We start from the raw sequence: 21,767 nt of genomic DNA, 5'->3' as shown, positions 1-21,767 counted from the left end.
CAATAAAAGAGACAGATACAGCTTCTCTCTTCCCAACCTGTCCAAACAATGACAAATTTTTATTACCAGCCAGCTCAGGGATAGGGAATATGAGTTTGGGATTTTGCCAAAGCCCCAGAAGAGTAGACTGCTTCAGGAAATCACTAGACCCACACTGTCTTCAGCAGCCCCATACACAGGTACATTCTATGCCAATGTGTGTGTGTAGTACTTAAATTCGTGAACAACTTCTAGGGGCACATACAGATATCTCACTTTAGATGAAAATTAAGAAATGTGAGTTATTAAAAGTTATTAGAAACAATAATTCAAACTGCTGATCTCATTGAAAAAATACTATATGGTCAGAAAGCTATCTCTGCAGGTAAAGTGCTTACCACACAAATCTGACAACCTGAATTTGATTCTAGAACCCTCATTAAAAGCCAAATGTAGTGCACATCTGTAATACAGCACTTTATGGCAAGATCTGGGCAGAGACAGGAGCTGGTGGATGGCTAGCCTAGAGTGTGCAGTATAGTAACAGAGGATGTGCCCTGCCTCTGCAAGGTGGAGGGCAAGAACATGCTACCAAAGTTAACCTCTGACCTATACACAAAAGCCCAAATTCACACAAATATATGCAAATCAGGGAGGGGGAGAGGGAAAAGTCAAATAATAATAAAAAAGAAAAAATGCTATGATAATAGAAGACTTGTTTGTCTAATACATTTACAGAGCAAATGTAGGGAAGTGAAAAGTAAATTGATTTTATCCTATATATTTAAAGTAAACAGAGAATAATAACAGTAATTTTTTGGCCCAGAAATGCATAGTTTTTTCCTTATGTTACAATCCCTGTAGGAAATCCTGATATATGTGGACATTTTAAATGAGGTCATTTTGTTTTCTGTTTGCACTTTCCTCCAAGCTTCTAATAGAAACTCTGTTCCTTCTCAGATGTTTGAAGATAAAAATAAAACTACATTAAAACATGATGCAGAACTCTACTCCATGATGTTAGTCATCTTGGGCATTGTTGCTCTTGTTACTTACCTGATGCAGGTAAACTTTTAATTGACTAACCAGCCCTGGGCAGGATTCCATGTTTACATTATCTTCTCTGTTTCAGTTGAAATATAATAACTGAATGATACAAAGAAAGTTAATAATAAATGTAGAATTTTTTGTTTGTTTGTTTCCTAGGGGTTGTTTTATGGCAGAGCAGAGGAAAATTTAGCCATGAGATTAAGACACTTGGCATTCAAAGCCATGCTGTACCAGGTCAGTGCGTTTAGTGGATTTTTCTTCTTTCAATTGAGATTTGTTATCAAACATTCTAACCTTTAGTTTTTTTTCCCATTTCTTGAAATAGTCTCTGTATCAGATCATTGAAAAGCATAATTTTTTTGTTGTGGTTCTAGGCAGCAAAATCTGCCTTCAGAATTCTTATAAGCATATTCTCCTAGTAGAATCACATCCGGGGCTGAAGAAATGGCTCACCAGTTAAGAATGCACACTGCTCTTACAGTAGAGCAGAGTTCAGTTCCAAAAATCCCTGTCAGGTAGCTTACAGCTACCTATAATTCTGACTCCAGGGAATGTGATCATCTCTGGTTTCTAGGGGAACTACACTCACATGCACATATCCATATACAGACACACACATACATACACAAAATTAAAGTTAAAAAAATCCCCAAAGCAAAGCACATCCAAATTATGAGGTTTGAAAATAAAACAAAGACTTCAGGTCTACTAGTATTCATTTCATTTAGCTTCTCTTTAATGCACCACATTGTGTCAGGGGATGAGAAAGAAAGACCACACATTAAAACTGAAAAGGAACTTGGGGACCTCAGAACAGCCTTGCAGGAGTCACTAATTCCTAAGATCTCATCCACGGGCCAGTGAAGGCTTTCCGATGGAATTCCATGGTCCTTTGGACTGCAGCACTCAGTCTCCAGCAGTGAGTGCCATCACACTCTCTATGCAGAAAGGTCCTGGCTCAGAGCTTTCTCTACCTTTGAAACAGCCTCTAATCTAAAACAATTTTTAAAAAGTAGATCTAACCCCTGCATGTAACTCTTAGTAAATTTTATATGTCTTTATGTATTAGCACCTTATGTCCCCACCTCGAATCTTAATTAAGGTGAGACTGTAATTAACTAAAACTACATTTCACACCTACTGACTTACTGTTTTTATCTTCATGAATTCATTTTCCCCAGTTCAAGTGTATTTATGTTCATAGAATTGTTTTTTTTTTCACTGTTTCCTGAATATCTTGATATTTCACACAAACAAATGTAGATTTTTATATTTTCTCTGTGTTATTTTGGACTTTCCCTCTGTTCACAGAATATTTTAATGATTTTATTTTTAATTATTAGTATGCATATATATCTGCATGGGTATGTGCACATGAATGTAGGTGATGACGGAGGCCAGAGGCTGCAGTGCTCCTAGGACTAGAGTCAGAGGCTGTTGAACTGCCTGACTTATATGCTGGAAACTTAACTTAGATCCTCTGAAAGAGCAGCAACTGTCCTTAACCACTGAGCAATCTCTTCAGATCCTGTTCACAAAGTGTTTTAAGAGAAGAACCTCAAGATCCTGAGCTGCTTTAACCTGAAGGACAGTTGTCAAATACGCTGGTGGTCCAGTGGTTAATGCAACACAGATCCTTCTCTCGATTTATGTGAAGACCATCGGCACAATACCACTCACTCTTAAACAGGGACTTGCTATTCTATAAGCCATCAATTCTGTCCTTCTAAAACATGTAAAGTTGAACAAAGAAGCCAGGTACTACTTGACCAACTTTATTCAATTCCCCTATAATTTCAACTCGGCCCCTTTCATCATACTTTTTGTTTTTTCACAATTGTCCTTAAGCATTCTTCTTGCTTCTTATATTTGCCTTTCTTGATGGAGGGGCTGGTGTAGGCACAGCATTTTCAGCCTTTTCTTGGTAAGTGCCTTCACAGCATTGAAGTCTGTGGCAAGAGAGACTGCTAATATGGGATTTTACCTAACTTTTATTGCCTGGTTTTCTGTCCTAAGATAAAACTTTGAAGCCTTCGAAAGCATGCTGAGGCTTGCAGTTCCTTTTTACGACCATTTTGGAATCTCACTGAAGTAGACATGTTTATAGAATCGGGTGTGGTTTTCTGTAGGTATACAATCTATCTTTTATGTGATTACTCAAGAGCCTTTCAGTTGAAAAATTATTCTGATTGTTGCTAACTTCCATGATAGAAATATTGTTCATTGTCTTTTTTAATGGCCAATATTGATCTACAGAGCTGTAGGGTTTGAGTTTTTTGGTTTTTTGTTGTTGTTGCTTTGTTTTCTGTTCTTTGTTTTTGTCCTATTCCCTGTAAATTGGATTGTTTGGGGATTCTAGGTAAAAAAATGAATCTATCTGATAATAGCATTGATAGCAGCCACTTAGGAGTCTCAAAAAGGCCTGAAGCTTTTTCCAAAAGGTTGTAAGGTACCAAATACCAAAGCTCAAGAAATAAGAAATAAAACTCAACCAGAATGCTTCAGCCAGATGAGAGGCAGAACAAAATAATTTCCTAAGAACTGTTGCCTCTTTGCTGAAGCTCAAATCCTGGCCCTGGCACTAGCCAGCTGTCTGCCCTTGGCCTAACCCCTCCATCCCTCAGCATATCCATTTCCCCAGTCCACAAAATGTGGATTACTATAGTACCTCATGGTGCAGCTGAAATAACTACAGAAAAAAATACATGCCACACACTCCTTGGAGTGTGATTGTATTTTTATTTCTAGTAAAATTATTAGTAGGGAAAATGTATATCAGAATTCCCAATAGCCTTTGTTTATACTTATATTACCCCTGGGAGAACAGAAAGCAAGCCAGTTTTCACTTAATGACAGCTAAATTCCAGAAAACCTGCTAAATATTTTGGCATAGATCACATACACAGGAAGACAATTACTGACTTGTAGAAAAGCAGTTTGGGCATACTGCTGATTAGACAGGTAGCTAAGACTATTCATTGTGTGGTATAAAAAGTTACTACAGAATCTGGAACATAATATTCAATATTAATTTTCTGTGTTCTTCATATCATGCCTAAAATTTCTTCATGTATTCCATGTCATGTTAAAGTCTAGAAACAACTAGAAAGTAGATGAAATCTCTGAATTTGAGTGCAAGTGATACAGACTAACAGTGCTTGACTTCCAGCTCTGATGCTGTACCCGTACTGCAGCCATCACTCATGAGTGTTCACCTACTGCTGGGGTGCTTCACTCACAGACGGTGATCATAGCCACAGGTCACCTAAGACATCTAAGACTTTGGGGAAGCTTCCCATGGGAGTGGGCACAGAACTGTGCGCAGTTACACCCACCCTACTCTTGACGCATTCCTCCACACATCATTCTTCTAACACACTGCATGATTCATACTGCATGTACAACCTGCTTCTGTTTTATTTTGGTTTCCTTGACAGCACTGTGTAACCTGGGCCTCAGAGCCCTGGCTGGGTTGTGTCAAGCCAACAATTTTTGCTTTTTTTTTTTTTTTAATAGAAGCATATTTGTCAGTTTCTCCACTGGTTTTTAATTCGTAAGTGTTGTCTGAGTGAGTAGGAGGAAACACTTAATAAAAGGAAATCATTTCCTCGGGCTGAGAAGTGCTCAGAAGGGCTATCTCTATTAGCTGCTGAAATGAAATCAATTCTTACCTTGTGCTTTTATTGCTCATGTTTTTTACCTGTCTTCTTTAGACTCCATGCTTCTAGGCAGCAGTTTTTCAGCCTTCCAACTCGTATCTCACAATACCTAAGACTTACCAAACGTAGGGAGTCATAAAAAGTGTTGAGTAAAATCTTGCCTCCTTCCTAAAGGAGAAGGATATTTTTTTTATCACTGATCTATTTAGGTAAAAATATTTGAAAATGTTTCTAAGTTGTACTGGATATACTCTACTATGCAAATAGAATGTTCGAGATATGCAGCTCACTGCTAATGGGTATGTAACATGTATTGAGCCCTAGACTCAACCCCCAATACCAAAAACCTAAATAAATGAATAAATAAATAAATAGTCTGTTCCTCGCAAAGTACTTGTGAAATAAAACTGCAGCTCTCTCTATTGTGGCAAATAGTCTTTTTTCACAATAATCATTCTGCAACTGTAATTCTACATTCTACATATTGTAATATGGTAAGGAGCCCACAATTTGGTCTTACATTCTTCAGTCTATACAAAACATAAAGCTTTATGAAATAAGATGCAGAAGTCAGCTATCCATACTGCTTACTGGCAAGTGATAAGGCAGCTAAGTTCTTTCAAATTTAATAGGAAGATCACAGATCTGAGAAGAATGTTTTTCTAACTATGTGTCAATTCTCCTCTCTAGGATATTGCCTGGTATGATGATAAAGAAAATAGCCCAGGAGCCTTGACCACCACATTAGCCATGGATGTAGCACAGATTCAGGGGGTATGTGTATTGTGATTTTTAATTTCCTTTTATTATATTTGTGTATTCTGTGGGTGAGTGAGCATGAATCACAGCCCACACATGGAGGGCAGAGAACAGCTTTCTGAAGTTAGTTCTGTCCACCTACCATGTGGGGCCTAGGGATCAAACTCAGGTCATCCAGCTTAGCAGAAGGTGTCTTTTCCCACTGAGCCTTCTTGCCAGTCCTGTGGTCTTATTTATTAAACAGCATGCTGTGTGGTGTGCATGTGTACCTATACATGCGTGTCTGTGCCTATCTGGGTGTTATGCTGAGGTGACCTAGCAATAAGGAGACCAAGGAGTATCATGTCCAACAGGGAATTCTTAAGGAAAGACTGAAGGATATCTTTGAGATCAGGTTATTTTCAGCCTAAAATAAAGATGTTTTAGCCCATGTATTAGGATAAATCTAAAACTAAAGAAGATTCTAAGAATTAGAGACAAGAGTTCAGAAGGAAATAATAGAACAAGAAAAGTAGAAAGATGAAAGAAAATACACCCAGCACAGATTGTTCCATTGCACTGTTTTGAGACAAGGCATCATTAAGCAGCTCAGGCTGGCCTCGAACCCATGAAGCTCCATCCTGCTCAGCCTCCAAAAGCTAGAATTAAAGGCATGCACTTTACCCAGCTCCAGAAATGTCAATGAAACAAAGTTTAATTTTCATTTCCCCAGAAACTAAGACCTTACTTAAAGGGATATCTAGTGATTCAGATTCAGGGATGTGCTCTGTGGGGGTTGTTAAGCAGATCGTGTTAGACAGTGTGTATAACATCAGCCTGTCACATCACAGGTAAATAAAACATTGTTCATCATATTCAGGTCACTGACTCAACATGATGCTCAAGTAAATGTGGGAGTGGGGTTGTTGCAAGAGGAAAAGAACAACTTGCTAGTCAAATGTGGTAGTTCATGTCTATAACTTCAGTGCTTGGGAAGCTGGGACAGGAGGATGGCTCCAAGCTCCAGGCTAGCTTGTTTCTCATAGTGAATTCAAGGCCAACCTGGGCTACATGGTGAAATTAGATAGACAGATGGTAGATAGATAGACAGATAGGCGGATAGATGGATATATATATATATATATATATATATATATATATATATAGAGAGAGAGAGAGAGAGAGAGAGAGAGATACAGATAGATAGGACAAATGCCATTTTTTTCAAATTATTTTAATAAAATTAACCCTTATAAAACAAAATTTTAATCTAATTGAGAAAATGAGTACAAAGCAAATTGTCTTGGTCTTAATTTAAGTGAGATTGTTTTTGTTAGTATGGGTGTGTGGGTGTGTACATGCACATGCGTGCCCATACACTTATGGTCAGAGGAGGATGTCAGGTATCCTGCTCTATCACTCTCTTCCTCATTCCCTTGAGACGAGGACTCTGACTGAAGCTGGAGCTCAGCTGGTGCCAGAACACCCCAGCTATCTTCTGTCTCCAGCTCCAACGGTGCTGTGACCACAGGCGCATATGGCCATGCCCAAGTTATACGGTTGCTAGGGACCAGAACTTAGACCTTCAAATCCATAGAACCATCATCTCAGTCCAAGATAAATTTTTTAAGCTCTGTTAGAATATGAACTCTAACAAAGTTAAGGAGACTCTCTAAGATTTCATTAGATAAGATTTCTTTTTTTTTTTTTTTTTTTTTTTTTTGGTTTTTCGAGGCAGGGTTTCTCTGCGTAGCTTTGCGCCTTTCCTGGAGCTCACTTGGTAGCCCAGGCTGGCCTCGAACTCACAGAGATCCGCCTGGCTCTGCCTCCCGAGTGCTGGGATTAAAGGCGTGCGCCACCACCGCCCGGCCTTTTTTTTTTTTTTTTTTTAAAGATTTATTTATTTATTATGCATACAATGTTCTGCCTGCATGTGTCCCTGCAGGCCAGAAGAGGGCACCAGATCTCATTACAGATGGTTGTGAGCCACCATGTGGTTGCTGAGAATTGAACTCAGGACCTCTGGAAGAGCAGTCAGTGCTCTTAACCTCTGAGCCATCTCTCCAGCCCTTAGATAAGATTTCAATTCTAAAATAGGGCTAAAGATCTTTATCTTACTAACACACATGGGGTAAAAATGTGTAAAACACATTAAGCACAGTATTCATCTAACAGACAAGAGGTTGGTGTGAACAACCACCATATGTGAAGTGCCAGTTACAACCCTAGGCAGAAAAATGTCAGTCCTGGTAAGTCCAAGCAAAACCCCAGCCCACAAAAGTGCTATTTTTTCCTTTACTGTGCTAATGTGCTAATTTTTTCTTACTGACTATCTTTCAAATATTTTGAAAGAAACCTTTCTTGGGGAAAAAAAAGAATATTGCTCATGGGCCTAGAGAGCTCAGCAGGTAAAGGCAGTTACTACACAAGTGTGGTGACCTGAATTCTAGCCCCAGAACCAACATGAAGGTGGAAGCAGACATCCAACTCCACAGTCATCTTTTAACATTTACACAAGTGTGTGTATGCACACGCACGCACACACACACACACACACACACACACACACACATACACACACATGAAATAAAATTTAAAAACAGAACATTGCCCAGCTTGGCCCTTTATAAGCATCTAATTAGTGCTGGTGATCATTCATTTGAAACTTCCTGATTACAACTGAAAATACTGCTCTTACAACAACTTCTGAACAAGCCAAAACATTCTACTTCAATCAAAAGTAATTGTGATGGGGATGGAAAGATGGCTCAGTGGTTAAGAGCACTCATTGCTCTTGTAGAGGATCTGTGTTTGGTTTCCAGCATGCACACGGCAGCTCACAACCATCTGTAACTCCAATCCCAGAGGACCCAATGCCCTCTTCAGGCTTCCGAGGGTACCAAGTGTGCACGTGGTACACAGACATTACATGTAGGCAAAACACCCAGACACATAAAAAAAAATAAATAAATCTTTTTCAAATAGCAATAGCTATAGAATAAATGGTCAGGTCCTAGACACTGTGAACTCGATGAATTTCAAAGGTAAAATGACATCTAAGTATGAGACTTAGTCTGCCTCTCTACTAATTTGAGTTCACATAAATGTTTGCTTGGCTACATAATGGTGAGTTCACACCCAATGTGATGGATACTTTTCATATCAGACAAAGAATGACTTGCCTGTCTCATTTGCGCACTAATTCCTTTCTCAAGAAGAGATACTAGAGATGAGTCTAGAAATAATTTGGTCTCATATTTCTATCATATGAATGTAGATATTTCAGTTTCTGTATTATGCAATTTCAGTTATAGTTTGCCAAGAATATTAGGATGAATGTTTATAAGACAGATCCTTAATAATAGTATGTCTTAGTTAGAAACTTTTAACTAGTGACTCAAAATATATAATCTTATATACATTGTATTATATGTGTATATGCAGTCAGCTTTTTTGAATTTGTCTAACAAATTCTTTTTTGCTGACAGATATTCTCCCTGTCACTTTTAGATGCTTTGAGAACAATGATCAAGACGCATTGGTGAAATGTAGTCGTATGACAACATCTTTTCTAAAAGAGTTGAGTAGCATAGCCTCTTTAACTAGTATTGTTTTAGCCCAAGGTAATGGCTTATTGCCCACATGTCTGTCAACAGACTCCTATATAATAAGCAGTTTTAATAAAAGTGCAAATCCATTTTAGATTCTTTTGGAAACTGGATTCCACAAAAATTACAAGGTATTGTTATTTCTATGCATTCTAGTAACTCATCAACCAGAGGTCTTACCTCATTTTTTCACACACAAAAAAATGTTATTGGCACTATGGTGCACACTTATGCCACCATCAGACCCAATACTAAAGCCAAGAGCTCTGCTCATCAGAGCTATAATTATGTTGCCTCAAGAAATCATAAACATTTACTTCATTTATTAATTCCAGGGACAATGAGCTGATCCGTTTGTGCTAGCATATTAACTTGGACAATGCTGACCTCATTTCTTGATTTCACTCTGACATGGGATGTACATAAAACAACTTGATAGTCCTTTTGAGTCAAGCAACATTAGTAGTTATTGAAATGACTTTATTTAGCACACTATGAGCTGACATATAATTACAATCCTGTCCTGAGGTTTTAAGCTGAGTTTATTAAGAATGGTTATCAAGTGTGTAGCAAAATCTGACATCCAAAACTATGATAAATTCAATGACAAAGTTAATGATTTTTCACAAAAAGCACACTGATGAATTATAACACAGAGTAAATATAGTGGGCATTCTTAATTTTGGCAAGCTTTTGTCTGTTTGTCCAACTAATCTTATTTCTTCTTCTAAATATTTTAACTACCACCACTCAGGTTATGCTACCACCACTCAGGTTATGTTGACATAGTTCTCTCTCAGGTTTTTGAAAGTATTCTCATGTATAGTTGTGCCACATATAAATTATTAACATTACCTAACTTTTCAGTCACTTTAAGCTCCATGTGTCAAAAATAGAAACAAGATGGATATTAGTATTAACATATGTAAACCCAATGTGAGCCAGGAAACCACTGCAGAAAAGAATCTTTATATATAAATCTTTATATATGTAATCTTTACATTTATATATATATTTATATTAATATGGAAATACTCACTATCAGAAAGAGAGAGAGAAGAGGGAGAGAGAGAAGAGAAAGCATCTTGCTATGTAGACTAAACTGGCCTTATATTATGTAGCCCAAAATGTCCTTGAACTCAAGATCCTCCTGCCTCAGCTTCCCAAGGTAGCAAGTGTGTGCCATCTGATTGGCTATCAAAGTAATCTAGTTATCAAACATTTACTATTGATGTTGCTCCTTTGATATCTTCAACTCTGAGCAATAGTTATTAACCAACAATAGTGTTACAACAAAGTTTGCATTCTGGACACATCTCTTCCACTGCTGCAATCAAATGTAATTAATTTAACTATTGTCTATGCACAATTTCTTTGTCTGTCTGGTAAATAAGCCACTTAGAAAATTAGTTTGTCTCATTTTCATATTTTATGAAGAAATTCTGATATTCCATTTCAAATTTCCTATTTTTTTTCTGAATGTTGTTTTCCTGCAGAGTAGGAGTGTTATAATGAGTGTTCACTCTGGTAATACTTAAATTTTTTTTATATTTTTTTTAGTATATAGTGTCACAACACTCAAGCCAAAAGCTGTGTGATTGAATTAGAACACACAGTGATTCCTGATATGTGTGGCTGTAAAGCATGGCATTGAAGGGCCAGGGTCTGGTAGACACCACTTTATTCTCTTTCTATGAACTTGCTGTTTTCAGAGTCTATGTGTGAGTGAGACAGCACAGCATCTAACCCTTCGTTACTTCTGGAGCAATTTCAGTTGGTTAACTTCTGTCCTTATTATGAGTCTCACTTTGCTACATTTTAGTACACCTAGTTATTTTTTATTAGGTACTACACATTAGGAATTTGGCAATTTAGATGCCAGGTATTTTATCTTTCTATATATGAGTTTTATTCTTCAGTAAGTTAAAATCACCTCAGAAAGGTTTGTTCTATTCAAGTGTTTATGTTATGATTTGTTCAACATGACTGAAATCTACTTCCAACGCAAGACCATTCTGTGCACTCTACCCAAAGCCCTGTGAATCACAAATCTTTCTAATCAGGCACTCTCTATGTATTCCCAGTCCTCATGTGCATGCATTTTTCCGCTGCACTCAAAAAGCACCTTCTGTCGGTGTCCTGGTGTCTCGATTTAGCCCTCTTTCCTTTCCAGAGTCTGCTGTGCTCTGTTTCAGTTCACATCCCTCCACTGCCCTGAAAACTTAAAGGAGTAGCTGAGGCAATGACTATGTTTGTCTACCATCTCTGCCACTGGCTACCTTACGTCAAATGCCTTGACAACCAACCTGCCATGTACTTTCTTTTTGTTTCTGATAGAAGAATCTGTTACTCCATCGTGGCCAGAAGCAGAACTCCCTTCATGTAAAATGGCCCCTGTGGCTGTTTTTTTTTTTTTTTTAAAAACTTATTTATTTTTATCTTATGTGCATTGGTATTTTGCCTGTATGTGTGTCTATGTTAGGGAATCAGATTCCCTGGAACTGGAGTTACAAACAATTATGAGCTGTTATGTGGGTGCTGGGAATTGAACCAGGTCCTCTGGAAGAGCAGCATGTGCTTTTTAACTGCTGAGTCATCTCTCCACCACACCACCACCATCACTTTTTGATAGTTTACTGAAAGCTGTATAATTTGTGAGAGATGCAATTTTACAAAACCCATTAAGTTTATGAGAGAATCTGTCTTCTAGCAGTTCAGATTTCTGGTCTGAAATTGAGATCCTTGACCAATTTGTAGTTGTTTTGTTCAGGGTAAGAACTAAAGATATACTTTCATTCTTTTACATGTGGGCATTCATTTTCCAGGCACCATTTGCTGAAGAGTGTGTCTGTCTTAGGGTTACTATTGCTATGATGAAATATCATGACTAAAAGCAACTTATGGAAGACAGGTTTGGTTTGGCTTACACTTCAACATCCACATCATAGTCCATCACTGATGAAGTCAGGACAGGAACTCAAACAAGACACGAACCTGGAGGCAAGAGCTGATGCAGAGGCCATGGAGGAGTGCTGCTTACTGACTTGCCCCCCATGGCTTGCTCAGCCTGCCTTCTTACAGAACCTAAGACTACCAGCTCAAGGATGTCATCACCCACAATGGGCTCTCCTCCATCAATCACTAATTAAGAAAATGTCCTACAGGCCTGCCTACAGCCCAATCTGATGGAGTCATTTTTCTGAACTGAGGCTCCCTCCTCTCAGATGCCTCTAGTTCCTGTCAAGTTGACATGAAAACCAGCCAGAACAGTATCTTCCTTTCAATATGCATTTTTTGGCATCTTCATCAAAAATCAGGTGGCTGGCAGGGTGTAGTGGCACACACCTTTTAACCTCATCCCTTGAGAGACAGAAGCAAGAGGATTCCTATGAGTTCAAGGCTGCTGATGTACACTGAGAGTTCCAGACAAGCCAGGACCACACAGTGAGAATCTGTTTTCATTATTTTTCTTCATAGCACTAAAGAAAGTTAAAATTTTAGTGCATTGCCTAAGTATCAAGCTCCCCACCAAAGGAAGATTCCTAAGACATGTAGCCCTTTGTGAGGGGAAGGGAGTTGAGATAGAGTCTTACTACATAATATTGACTGGCCTTGAACTCAGTATGTAGCTTGAATTCACTGAATTCACCAGTTCAATCTGAGCTCAAACTTATAGAGACCTACCTGCCTCTGCCTCCTGAGTGCTAGGACTAAAGGCTTCTGCTATCACACCCACCTTAAGCATGTAGTGCTTATATAACAGCTATAAAGACAATTCTACTTATTTAAAGATTATTTGGGGAATATTTTCTTACCTTGTACTATGATGTTTCTACCTTTTTTTCTGTCTTGATATTGCTGCTTACACCTTTACTTAATGAGACCCATTTGTTAATTATAAAAAAGAAAATGATAAGTATCATATTCAAAGCACACACATCAGTGAAAGAGAGCCTCTAATCTTTCCATTCAACACAGCTGGGTTATAATAGCTGAATGTTGGTCTTCTGTCTCTGTGGGAGAAGAAGCAGAGTAGATGTTAGAGCCTAGATATGATGAACCAGGCATGCAGGCATTGTGTCAAAAAAGTAGGGGGGAAGCCAGAGCAAGGTGAGGATGGTGCCATGCATGAAAAAGTAGTCATTGGGATAGTACATGGAGAGATAAGCCTATTAAGGAAAATTATAAGTCAAACACGATACATGCTTACTTATAATTTCATGCCAGTAATCTCAGCACTTGGGGGACAAAGACAGGAGAGTTTCCACAAGGTCTAAGCCAGCCAGAATCACAATGTGAAACCTCATGTAAAAACACAGATAGGAGCTGGAGAGATGGCTCAGAGTTTAAGAGCACTGGCTGCTCTTCCAGGGGTCCTGATTTCAATCCTCAACAACCACATGGTGGCTCACAACCATCTGTAATGAGATCTGGTGTCCTCTTCTGGCGTGCATATTCATGTAGGCAGAATACTGTATACATAATAAACAAATCTTTAAAAAAAAATACTAACTCACTCTTATGTTTCATTTTCTTGTTGTTGTTCGCAATACCCATTACCCTGCTGCTTTTTCAAGCACCAGCTTTCTCTTCACAAGTTTATAAGTTAGGGGACTGGAAAGATGACTCGGCACCTGTCATTCAAGCCCAACCAGAACTTGAATGTGATTCTCAGAGTCCACATAAAGGTGGAAGGAAAGAAACAACTCACAAAGCTGTCCTCTGACCTCTCCATGTAGGCAGCACATATACACACAATAATAATAATAATAATAATAATAATAATAATAATAATAATAGACTAGTTATTTAAAAGAAAACCAAGTATATTAGGATTGAGATAGAGTATGCACACACACACACACACACACACACACACACACACAAGCATATAGGAACATATTTAAGGAGACAAAAGAAACTGTTACTCTAACTTTCAATACGCTTCATTTGAATCAGAATGTGAAATCCCACACAGCTAAAAAGAGCTCTCAGAGTGACCTTTAAAAAGGTCACATTTGTGGAGGTATGGTGATGCACAGCTTTAGTCTCAGCACTCAGCAGGCAGAAGCAAATGGATCTCTGGGAGTTTGAGGCCAGCCTGGTCAGTGAGCTCCAGGACCACCAGGACTGTGTAGAGAGACCTTATCTAAAAAAAAAAAAAAAAAAAATTAAATAAATAAAAAATAAACAAAACAAACAAAGCAGGTCATATTTAATTTCAAATAAGCCAAAGCTTCTATAGTCTTCCTACAGTGTTAGAATAGACACTATTCCATGTGGCTGTCTCAATACTGAACATAAATGGAAAAATGAAAGGATTCCTTGGCCAGGTTTTCACGAAATATGTGCCCTCATTAATCTTTAAGAACAAGTCCAAGTGGAAGTTTAAAAGCACCTTATTTTACAGGAACGTGTAAGAATTCTTTTAAGTTTCACTCCCTACCCCAAATATGTCTGATTCTAGGCAGCAACTTCAAGACTTGGTATCATAATGCAAGATGTGACCAACACGGTGCTGTCTGTTCTCATCTCCTTTGTATACGGATGGGAGATGACACTCCTGATTCTCAGCTTTGCGCCTGTGCTTGCAGTGACAGGAATGATTGAAACTGCAGCAGTGACTGGATTTGCCAACAAGGATAAGCAAGAACTTAAGCGTGCTGGAAAGGTAAAGTTCAGGCTCTTATTTCTGTCATTAGTCACGTCTTTATGACTTCACCTCTCAGGAATCTGTAGAGTGCTGTGTACATGCTGAAATGCATGTGGACCAGCTCTGGACAAGGAGTAGGTGTGTTACAGTAACGTGGTCTGTGACTCAGAACAAAGCTGAGCCAGCTCCTGCATATGTGACATAGTATGTTACGTATACATTTGCCACATTCTGTTTGCTCCTCTGTAAAGCGAGAATGATAGTAAGAGTGTCCGTTACAGATCTGTGTATTACACAAAACGGCATCGTTATTCAAAACAATTAGAGCGGCAGCCAGAAGATAGCAAGTGCACATAACAGTGCCATCCATTATTACCATTACTGTCAAGGGGAACTTTCTAATGCCATGATTCCCTGTCCTCTATTTTTATTCTATTTTTTGGAAATTAGAAATATTATTCTATTTATATTATCTCAAATGATAATTCTGAGTATTTTATTTTTCAAAATGTATAGGAAATCATATAGCTACTGAATACAAGACAATGAAATCAATAATACCTAAATACTACCTATCTTTTTTTTATAATCCACAGTCAAAAAAGTGATCACTAAGTTTGAGGTTTAGGAAAATACTGCCATCGAGTATCCATCTGCGTTGAAAGAGGGTCACTTGGTGGAAGGACTGACCTCATGCAGGCATCCTCCTTGTATAGTGATATAAAGTCGAGTATTCGTCCATCTTCTACTCACCTGTTCCTCTGGTGGCTAGCCATGCATTACCATCTCAGGCTTCCTACTCTTGCATTGTGTTTTAATGCTCTGGTAGCGGGGTGGGGAGGTATTCTGTGGTTAGTTTTGTTTGGGTAGCTTTGCATACTACATTCCTTTTTTATCATGGCAGCCTTTCAGAAGCTGCAATATGTTCCAAGGGTTTTTCTCTCTTCATATTGCTTCAAAGCTCTTTGCCAATTGCTGTCTATCCTCTGAATATGAAAATAACTTTGCCATCTATAGTCCACATTGTAGTAGCTGGATTAGAGCTAGCATAGTATAAAACATCACAAATAAATCTTAAGTGCAGACAGTTACTTAGTGATCTGGTTTGCCTGACCCTTGGACATTTCCACATTTCTTACACTATTGATAAGGACCCTTGGAATGTCTGCTTGTACTGGATAAACTGAACTACTTAGCAAATATTTGTCTTGATGACAGTGAAGAGTTGGTTAGGCCTCCCTGTATGCTTTTTAAATGGTGATAATTTGAACATTTTCTTGATTATTGACATTAATTAGATTTTTTATCCCATTTTTTGTGTCATGTGCTTTTGTTATAAATGTGCCATTTGATGTTTTAGTTTTGTGTCATGAGATTAAGCTGTGATTGTACAATTAGTAACTGCCATTAAACTAGGTAATCTGAATCTGTCCCTATTGCTTTCAGTAAGTCAACTTACCAGAGACCAACTTAGAATATAGACCAGGCCAGCGAGATGGTTCAGCAGGTAAAAGCACTTGCTGCCAAGCCTGATGATCTAAGTTTAATCCTGGAATCCTACATAATGAAAGGAAAAAACAGACTATCACCTAAAGTTGTCATCTTCCCTCTGCATGGATGACCTCCCCGTCCCCTCCCATACACAAACGCATACACACTATCAATTAATCAATGTACATTTAAAATTTTAATAATAAAATATACTAGTCTTCCTTTTAGCTGCTTATGTAAACTGGAAGAAATCATCAATTTTTTTTCTGATGAAAATGGCTTTATTAGTTTTTCTTAAGACTATAGTATTTCCTGAGGCTTCAGAGGTGGCTCGGTGATTAAGAGCTCTTGCTACTCTTCCAAAGGACCTGAGTTCAGTTCCCAACACCCATACGGTGACTCACAACCAAGCTTAACTCCATTTCTAGGAGATCCAATGTCTTCTTCTGACCTCTGAAGCACTAGGCATGCATATGGTACACAGACATGCATGCAGGCAAGACACTTATACATTTTTAAAAAGACTAGAGTATCTTCTAAATTTCTATAGTGAAGTTCCTCTCTACATTGTGAAAAATCACGCGTTTCTTATTGCTCATTTCTTTTTTGCTCTAGAACAAGTCTTAATCATTTTCCTTGTAAACAACATGTGTGAAAAGTGAAGGGTTCTTTGAGATTAATAAAATTATGAATTTAATGAGAATTTGAAACAACTGAACATGAAAATCAAGAGCAGAATCCTAGTATTTTAATATTATTTAGTCAACTGTTGCAACCCAAAATGTCCTTTAATAAATATGAGGTGTCCACCTGGGTCCCCTGTATGGCAGTCTACAGAGGCAGTCTGAAACAAAATGAGGATAACACAGATGCAAATGTTATTCTAAGCCAGAAGCCTTCCCCATTCTGAAACCCATGTAATTGCATTCTTGTTGAACACTATGTAAGCATAAAGAAACATTAGTTATATTTGAATTACATGTCTTTTTAAGTTCCTAGACTTCAAAATAGGAAATGGTTTTATCTTATAAAGAATTTTACAGCCACTTTGTATGATGCCTTGTTGGGATATTCCTGAGTCCTATTTGGCTATGATTTGCAATTCTGTGACAGAATAATTATTTATTTGATTTGTCTGCTATCTTTTATAAGAAATGTTTCATAATTTATAAGAAGCCCATTTGCATGTGAACATGCTCACCAACGTTTGATTTCTCTGCTGGGGAAACAATTAAAATTAAATTCAGTAAAGATTTAAGGGCCTTAAACTGTATATATTAAATCATTTCAAAAGAAATTTCCATCAAGTAATTTTTATCTTATTGGGGTGGGGGTAAGAGTAATTGCCAGGAAAAACTTATTGATTTGAAATACTGTATCCCCAGATGGGAATTCACTACCAGGGAGTTTAACATCACTAATATTATTTCTATATTTTATTGTCCCACCTTATAAGATAACAACAGAAGCTGTGGAGAACATACGTACCATAGTATCATTAACAAGAGAGAAAGCCTTTGAGCAAATGTATGAGGAGATGCTTCAAACCCAACACAGGTGACTGTAACTGGGCCCACTCTGCTGGCTGTCATCCTGGAAATGCAGTTCCCCTGGGGCTTGCTTGCTAAGCCATTTCCATGTCACTTTTCCCTAAGAACAGTGCATCCTAACTTCTCATGTGACTTTACCAAGAGAAAATAAAGAGCACCAAGGGCTAGCACAACAAAGAAGTGTAGGTCCCACACATGACTGTTGGCACAGTGTCAACTTATTTCTGAATGTGGAGGAAATGATACGTGGAAGAAAGAAATTAGGATGGCTCACCCATCTCTAGTAAGAGAGCTGACACGTGAAACAAACGTAGACATGATGCTTATTTAACAGGCCCTCCTTATCACACTGCCTCTGGGTCTCTCTGTGTGTTACTCTATCAGAGAGATAATTTTCTACTCATTTGCACTGATGTTTGTGGTCTACACCACCCATTGATTGTCACCATGTATTCTACTAATGTAAGACCATGATGGAAATTAGAGAATACTTCTAAGTACCACTGAGGCACCTCTCCTTAACTCTTACATCAGTTATTCTTTCGTGCAACCTGTCCATTCATTTGAAAGTAACAGTAACTCTGTTACAGTAAACCATCCACAGCGATAGAGAAAATTGCCTATCTTCTCTGTGATAACTTTATAATCCTTAGAAAAATGTATATCCACAGAATTATGGTGTTTCAAGGTCCCCTGCATTCATCACTCTGAGTTTTTTATATTGACCTTCTACCACCCATGTTCGTAACTTTTGTATTTGTGTATTTCAGAAATGCCGTGAAGAGAGCACACATCGCTGGAAGCTGTTACGCAGTCAGCCATGCTTTTATGTATTTCGCCCATGCAGCAGGGTTTCGATTTGGAGCCTATTTGATTCAAGCTGGACGGATGACACCAGAAGGCATGTTCATGTAGGTTGTGCAAATTCTTAAACCCTGTAAGTGTGTTATGTACACATGTCTAGTGTGTGGAGGATTCTCATCTAGTGCCTCTGTAGAAGAGGCTTTCTAAAAACATTTAAGTGTATGTATAATTTGTGTGTTGTTTTGTTTTTAATTGACAAGTAACCTTTGTGTCTATAGGACAAACTGTGATGTTTTGACAAGTGTTTCCATGGTGTAATGACTAAATCAAGGTTGGTTTTTTTGTTGTTGTTAGTGTTCCGTAGCTAGAGGAAGCACAGCATCTGGACTACACAGTGTGCACACACTGGCAAATGCAAAGGATCTGTGATCAGTTGCTCTCGGCTTTAGTTCACTTCAACATGGGTTCAGGAGAAAAGCTGGTTTCTCAGTGTCCTCTTCCTGGGGAACTCAGAGACCTCATGGAGTTCCCTGTGTGGAGATGGCTTTCATCAGTATGAGCACAAGTCAGCGCTTGCATACACACACATCTCATCAGGAATTGACCATTGCGATGTAGCAGCTTCCTCCCAAAGTGGCCTGCTGTAGCTTGTACTCTCAGACCCTCTTTATACCAAGAGGACTTTCTTCGATCGATAGGATCATCTAACTACTGCAATTGGAAAAACTTTGAGTGTTTTTTTTTTCAGCTGCCTGTGCCTAAAATGCCTAAAAAGACGTGTTGCTATTTATATCACAATTCTCATTGTTAGACATTTACAGCTATAGAAAATCCATACTTATTTAACAACCCCCCCTGTGCCCTACACATTAAGTCAGGGCTCAGTCCCTAATGATAATGGCTTTGTTCTAAGCCAGGGGCTATTCAGAAGCACTAGGGCTACTCTGTGGGTCTTGGCTCCCAAAGCTTTTGATATTCCCTGGAATTCCTTCATTACTGGGACATATTTGTAGTTTGAGGATATGTTCAACTAAAATAAATGTTCAAAACTCATTTGAAGCCATGTAATTTCAGATAATTTTTATTTTCTACTCACACAAAAGTATGTTTGTTCATAAATTTCCTAGGACATTTCTTTGCTAAGCACTGGTAAGAAACAATCTACAAGTCACAAATCAGCATTCCTAAATCTTACCAGCTAACAGTAAATGCAGGTTCACAAGGAACAGCGCTTCACAGTTGTCCTAAACGCAGGGTTTCTGTCTAACAAATATCTGTATTTAAAACTGCACCAGAGTGGAGTGGAGGGTTTGGGGGAGAGTGGCACACTATCACTGTGGCACATGCCTTTAATCCCAGCACTCAGGAGGCAGACGCAGGCAGATCTCTGTGAATTTGGGGCCAGTCTTGTCTACAAAGTGAATTCTTATCTTGAAAAAAATGCAACAGGAAAGTACAGGGTCTCTGTTCTCTGTTTTCCTCCCTCTAACATGATATTCAGTGCTGTCTATATGAATCTATAAAAACACAATTAAGGTGTGTTGCCTTGGGCTTCATTCTGATTACAAAGACTAGTTTGTCAGATTAACAAGAAACAAAACCCCAAATCACGTGGATTAATTTATGCAATTCACAGGCCTCTTAAACCAGCCCTTTGCTTTGGTTCTGATGTCGTGTGAACTCCCAGGATTAGAAGTTCATTGTCTTCCAAAAGTTTGATTGTCAAGCAAATACTGGAAACTTAGAACATCCTATCCTCTTGGCACTCTGAACATCCAGCCCCTGTAAATGCCCAGGGCACTGTGCTGTCAGCTATCTGGTCTTAATTTTTAGGAGAGAGCAAGCCTATTAAAAACAGTCAGTAAAGTAGGATGTCCAGTGAGTTTCAGCTCTCACAGCAGGCATTTCATCTTCTCCACCTGTTTCTGGTCACTACTCTTTCTTTGCTTCTTGTTTTGTTTTGCGTTTTAGTTTCTTTCATTTTTTTTTTTAATTAAAATACAATTACATCACTCCCACCATACTTTTCCCTCTCCAAACTCTCCCATATACTTCTTTCTCCCTTTCAAATTCTTGGCCTCTTTTGTAGCCTTGGGTGGCTGGAACTTGCCATCTGGACCAGATTGGCTTTGAACTGAGAGATATCTGCCTGCCTCTGCCTCTGCCTCTGCCTCTGGAGTGTTGGGATCAAAGGTGTGTACTTGCATGCCTGGCTTTCTTTGCTTTTTTGATCACCTAAGAAGTGTAATAAGTCCCCTTCTACCTATGTCAGCATCTCTGACCTCTGCAAACTATCCCTAGGTCAAGCCTTGTTTCTCTCCATACCACTAAAAAGACTAATTATCAAAGTCATTGCTGACCTCCATGTCAGACACCAGCCCTCATTCTCCCACCCCCTCTATTCCGACCTTCAGTAGCATTGTCAGCTTCTTCCAGAAATTTTCTTCTCCGGTTCCTCTAGGCTTTTCATGCTCGTTGTCCCCACTTTCTCAGTTTCCTTTGTGGCTCCTGGGTTGCTATGTATGGAAGGACTGTAGGGCTCTTAGACCTTCCATGTGTGTACCGTCGTGAGAAGCTCAGCTTCCCTAGTTTTAGTTCACAAAACGTTAATGAAGCAGGAAGTGTATGAAGTTCAGCCGGTAGAGTGCTTGCTTAGCCTGCACAAAGTCCTGGCCAGCACCACAGAAAGCCAGGCACTTACCTGTGGTACAGGCACACAGAAACAGAAGGATAAGAAGTTCAAGACCATTCTTGACTATGAGTTTGAGGCCATCTTGAGACACCACCACCACCATCACCACCACCACCACCACCACCTCCACCCCCCACCCCACCCCCTGACACACACACTAGTGATTCCAGAATAGTATCATGATGGTGTTTCCCAGGGCCAGGAGGGAAGAAATAGCTGTCTAGCTACAGGCAGAGTAGTATAACACATAGTATAGGCTTGTTGGCTGAGAACTGATGAGAACTGTCTTAATTAAAGCTCCATTTTTTTTTATAGAGGCCAGTGCACCCTCTACTACCATGAGTGTGTCTCAAGTGTCTCTTTGGATGTGACTTCACAATCTAGAGTGACAGAGGATTTCTTTCTAATCACCCAGCACCTTCCTCTAGAAATCTCCTCCTCCTAGAATCCTCTTGGGATTTTAAACTAATCCTCTTGAGGGTTAAAGTATTTGTGCTGGTCTTTTAGGTGGCTTCCCAACTCAACAATCTCAGAGCTGGTTTA

At 38.8% G+C, this 21,767-nt stretch overlaps 1 protein-coding gene across 13 annotated transcripts in view; it reads left to right on the top strand.

Annotated features, from left to right (window-relative positions):
- Positions 1-21,767, top strand: part of Abcb5 (ATP binding cassette subfamily B member 5) — a 93,934-nt gene that overhangs the window by 53,475 nt on the left and 18,692 nt on the right. For 9 of the 13 annotated variants that reach the window (XM_006988289.3, XM_076551585.1, XM_076551584.1 and 6 more), the window contains 6 exons: positions 940-1,044; positions 1,186-1,263; positions 5,379-5,462; positions 14,502-14,705; positions 17,635-17,735; positions 18,499-18,639. In XM_006988289.3, the coding sequence (XP_006988351.1) occupies positions 940-1,044; positions 1,186-1,263; positions 5,379-5,462; positions 14,502-14,705; positions 17,635-17,735; positions 18,499-18,639 (713 nt within the window). Of the gene's footprint in view, positions 1-939; positions 1,045-1,185; positions 1,264-5,378; positions 5,463-8,936; positions 11,448-14,501; positions 14,706-17,634; positions 17,736-18,498; positions 18,640-18,810; positions 18,864-21,767 lie in introns of those variants that run through there. The other 4 variants (XM_076551587.1, XM_076551588.1, XR_013044566.1 and 1 more) reach the window with 4 other exon arrangements.

The sequence above is a fragment of the Peromyscus maniculatus genome, chromosome 14 (genome assembly GCF_049852395.1).
Source record: "Peromyscus maniculatus bairdii isolate BWxNUB_F1_BW_parent chromosome 14, HU_Pman_BW_mat_3.1, whole genome shotgun sequence".
NCBI lineage: Eukaryota > Metazoa > Chordata > Mammalia > Rodentia > Cricetidae > Peromyscus > Peromyscus maniculatus.
The sequence above is the reverse complement of the archived record's forward strand: the minus strand, read 5'-3'. Positions and strand labels throughout refer to the sequence as shown.